Raw genomic sequence first — 4,414 nt, 5'->3', positions numbered from 1 at the left:
ACTCTTTGTGTATGCTTCTAGCATACACAAAGAGACAAAAGATCCAAAGTGTTTGAAATATTGAATGTTGAAGAATGAAGATCACCAAATAAATTAGGCAAATTACCAAAGACCAAAATGACTTGCAAAAATAGCCAGCTCATGCCCCCTTGGAACAGGGCATCATGTGTGGGATGAGTCTTTCAAGCATGGGATGAGTCTTTCAAGCAAAACCCAATAAAAAATGGACACATGGCCACGAGATACGTCTTTGGAGCGAGGTATCATGCACGAGATGCGTCCGGAGAATTTCTGAAGCGTCCGACGAGTTTTCCGACGAGTTGCAAGTTTCCGGCGATGAAATCTGAAGTCGGGCTGACGGAAAGATTATGCAGGTTTCTTGGTGAATGGGATGGAGCCGCTGAGGTCATCAAGGAAGAGGTATTTGAAGAAATCATAAAGGGTGAAAGAGCAAAGAGTAAAGTTAGGTCGGAATCGATGAAGAACTAGCTCCATTAACCGCTTAGAGTCGTCGATTGTGGTATGTTCTTGTCACTGAAACTCGATTAAAAACCGTTGGAAGTGATCCGGCGACATCTGGGAGTCTCCGTCGGTGCAGGAACTGAAAGCGTCGGTGACGTCCGGCGGTGGCTTACGTTCGGTGATTTTGAACTTTCGGTTGAAGACCAGGGGCGGACCCAGTCCCGGAAAAAAATTTAATGCTATTTTTCGTCGAAAATCTCATCCGCACCCCTTGGATTTTTTCGTCCGCACCCCTTAGGTAAAAAATGTTATCGATTTATATTTTATTTTTTTAGTATACTCTGATTAAAAAAACTACCTAAATTATATAAACTTATACTACCCAACTTAACCCAAATACCCAATACCTTAACCCACTATTTCATTAAACATAACTACCCAGTACTTCTTAGCCCATTAACCAATCCCAACCTAAGTTCAAACTATAATAATTAAAATAAGCCCAATAGTTCCTTAGAATCCCTCCCGCCCTCACTCTCTTGCGTTGTCTCCTACCAGCGATCAACGAACACAACAACACATCATCAGCAGCCTCGAACCACCGCCGTCCGACACCAAACCAACCGGAATCCGATAAAGGGTAAGTTTTTATGTTTTTTTTTGATGATTTTAGTTGATATTACAGGAGAAAAGGGGTAATAAAATTCTTAAATAGGTTTGTAATTTCGTGTGTTTTGACGTTGTTTATGGTTGTTCAGATGATTTTTAGGGTGATTATGTTGTTTAGATGATTTTTAGTGTGATTACACACGATTTCTAGGGCTTGAATAGTTGAAAATTAAAATTGAAACATTATGTTATGGAGCAATGAACTTATGGATCAATTTGTTTGTGATAGGAACCATGAGTAGGGACGTATATAGAGAAAGACTTGCTTAATAAAATAGCTTTAAATGATGTTTTGGATCGATTTTAAAAAATGAAAACCCGTAGGGCGACATTTTAATTATGTTTGTAATAAGGTTTGACGTGTTTTTTGATGATTATATAAATTTAGTTTGATGTTCTTTTGTTTTACTTGACCCGACCCGACCCGATACAAACCAATTTTTTTACTTATATACCTAGGGTCCTAAAAATTTTAAAAATGTTTCGCACCCCTATGAAAAAATTCCTGGGTCCGTCACTGTTGAAGACGATCATCTTGTAATAATGATAATTCTCTTCCATTGTTCTAGTTCTTCGTTTTCTTGTTTAACAGTGTCATCAGATTTCATCGCTGGAAACCTGCAACTCGCCGGAAAACTCGTCGGACGCTTCAGATATTCTCTGAACGCATCCCGTGTATGATGCCTCTCTTGAAAGACTCATCCCATGCTTGTAAGCCTCATCCCTCTTGAAAGACTCATCCCACACATGATGTCCCATTCCAAGGGGTCATGAACCGGCTTATAGCCCGTGAGCCATCACTTGCTGGATCATTGCTTTTTGGGTCAACAGGGTCCAAAAACAAAATTCCTGTTTTGTTTTTTTTTAATCCACATTAAATATACCATACATAGTCAGTAGTACGACACGTTAATTTCGCACCAATCTTCTTAAACCCTAATTTTATTCATCTCCAATCATCACAATTCACTAATCTTTCCTCAATGCAACCAATGAATGCCGATCATCAATCCCAACACACACTCACTAATCATCCCGATCATCATCTCTTTCACACTTTCACCAACGACAATGACGACAACTCCGACCCAGAAGACGACTACTATGTTCTGATCAACCGTATCAACTGTTCGAGCAAAAAAAAAACCCTACGTCGTGTTGACAGAAAAAGATCTGATTCAGCGTCAACAACAAGTTGTAACCAACGTTGCCACTGTTTTATCCATACCCAGAGAATCTGCATGCATGCTGTTGGTTTTCTATAACTGGAGTGTTGCTAATGTTTATGAAGCTTGGTTTCATGATGAAAAGAAAACCCGAAAGCGTATCGGGTTGTTATACGATCCGGGTGTTAAGTTACATAATAAACCAGATGAAAGATTTGTTGTTGAATGCGGGATTTGTTTTGAGTTGGTTCGGGTGAGTGAAACGGCGTCGTGTGGGTGTGATCATAGGTTTTGTAAGGTGTGTTGGAAGGGGTATGTGGGTATGGCGGTTGTTAACGGGCGGGGGTGTTTGAGTTTGAGGTGTCCGGAGTTCGGTTGTGAGGCTGCGGTTGGGCCGGGTATGGTTAATGAGTTGGTTGATGAGACGGAGAGGAAACGGTACGAGGGTTATGTGTTTAGGACATATGTTGAGAGTAGTAAGAGGATGAAATGGTGTCCTGGGCCGGGGTGTGGTTGTGCGGTTTTGTTCGAGGATGATTTTGAGACGGTTGGGTATGATGTGGTTTGTGTTTGTAAGCAGGGGTTTTGTTGGAAGTGTATGGAGGATGCGCATCGTCCATTGGCGTGTGAGACGGTGGAGAAATGGGTGATGAAGAATACGAATGAGGCGGAGAGTACGAATTGGATATTTGCTTATACGAAGCCTTGTCCGAAGTGTAAGCGAGCGATTGAGAAGAATAATGGGTGTATGCATATGACTTGCAGCCCGCCTTGTGGATATCAGTTTTGTTGGTTATGTCTTGGCCCGTATATGGGACATGACGGCGTAGCTTGTAATCAGTTTAAGAAAAAAGAGGGTCGTCGTGTTGAAGAAGTTGAACAACAAAAGGAGGCGGCGAGGAAAGCGATTGAGAGGTACACGCATTACTATGAACGATGGGCTGCGAACGAGCGGTCGAGGAAACAGGCCCGTTTAAGCTTGGATAAGATTGAAACTGTTTATCTAAATAAACTTAGTTTGAGTTACTGTCAACCAGAGATGCAGCTGCGGTTTATTATAGATGCTTGGCTGCAGATAGTCGAATGCAGGCGCGTGCTGAAATGGACATATGTGTATGGATATTACATACCCGAAATAGAACATGCGAAAAGATTGTTTTTCGAGTATGTGCAGGGTGAAGCAGAAGTCGGGTTAGAACGGCTTCATGGTTGTGCAGAGAAGGAACTGCAAACTTACATTGAAAATGGAGAAGTCACTGAGGAAGAGTTCAATAGTTTTAGGGTGAAGTTAACTGGTTTGACTAGTGTGACTCGGACCTATTTTGAGAATTTGGTTAGGGCACTAGAGAATGGTCTGTCAGAGGTTGATTCTCATGAGCATGGTGGCTCTAGTAGAGTGCGAAGGAGGTCTGGTCAGGGTGGTGAATCATCAAACCGAGCGTCTGATTATGCAAAGAGAATGAGGAGGCCGGATGATGAGAAATGAGAACCCTACGGCTGGCAGTGGCGGATCCAGAATTTTTTTTAGTGGGTTCGTTTTGATATATTCTCACTAATTTTTTCCATATCATACAATCCTTTCACTAATTCTTTTCACAAAATAGGGCTGGATCCGCCACTGGCGGCTGGTGAGTTATCGAGCAGTGATCAGTTGGGTGATTAAGAAAGATGAAGGTGTTTTGTTTTGGTTATGTTGTGAACATGAATGGTTTGCAGGGTATTTGGTATACTTGTTTTGAAACTGGATAGTTTAAGTTAATTTGTGACCTTTTATTTTATTGACAATCTGATTGCTCCTTTTATATTTCTTTTTGTACTATATTAAGGCAAAAATATTAGAAAAAATCAACACATGTCGAGTCTTAGGCGGTGACTAGATTTGTCTTAGGTTGGTTTCGGCATCTTAGATTGTCCTACCCAAGTAAATCTTAGTCGGGTGTGTCGCTCGGACTAGCCTCTCTATCTTTTGAGATAGAGACAAGTTATGCCCTCATCTCACCCTTCATATTACTCTATGGCTCTTAGCGAATAATATTAGGTTTGTAAAAGTCTTAACAGAAGTTTGTAGTGTTTTGGTTTGTAAATTTGTGAAAGGATTTGTAATGAAAAAATGTTGC

General features: G+C 41.1%; 1 protein-coding gene across 1 annotated transcript; it reads left to right on the top strand.

Annotated features, from left to right (window-relative positions):
• The first annotated feature begins 231 nt into the window (after positions 1–231).
• LOC110887564 (probable E3 ubiquitin-protein ligase ARI10) lies at positions 232–4,015 on the top strand. The gene is made up of 2 exons (XM_022135143.2): positions 232–457; positions 2,297–4,015. The coding sequence occupies exons 1-2, from the start codon at positions 232–234 to the stop codon at positions 3,781–3,783; spliced, it is 1,713 nt and encodes a 570-aa protein (XP_021990835.1). The 3' UTR covers positions 3,784–4,015.
• The last annotated feature ends 399 nt before the right edge of the window (positions 4,016–4,414 follow it).

This window comes from Helianthus annuus, chromosome 11, assembly GCF_002127325.2.
Source record: "Helianthus annuus cultivar XRQ/B chromosome 11, HanXRQr2.0-SUNRISE, whole genome shotgun sequence".
NCBI lineage: Eukaryota > Viridiplantae > Streptophyta > Magnoliopsida > Asterales > Asteraceae > Helianthus > Helianthus annuus.
The sequence above is the reverse complement of the archived record's forward strand: the minus strand, read 5'-3'. Positions and strand labels throughout refer to the sequence as shown.

What these genes read in the sequence shown, in the direction of transcription:
- LOC110887564 (XM_022135143.2), top strand. Translation starts at nt 232, where the DNA reads ATGGCCACGAGATACGTCTTTGGAGCGAGGTATCATGCACGAGATGCG. An exon ending in AAAGGGTGAAAGAGCAAAGA is followed by an intron (nt 458 to 2,296) that starts GTAAAGTTAGGT and finishes TCGTGTTGACAG; the next exon opens with AAAAAGATCTGATTCAGCGT.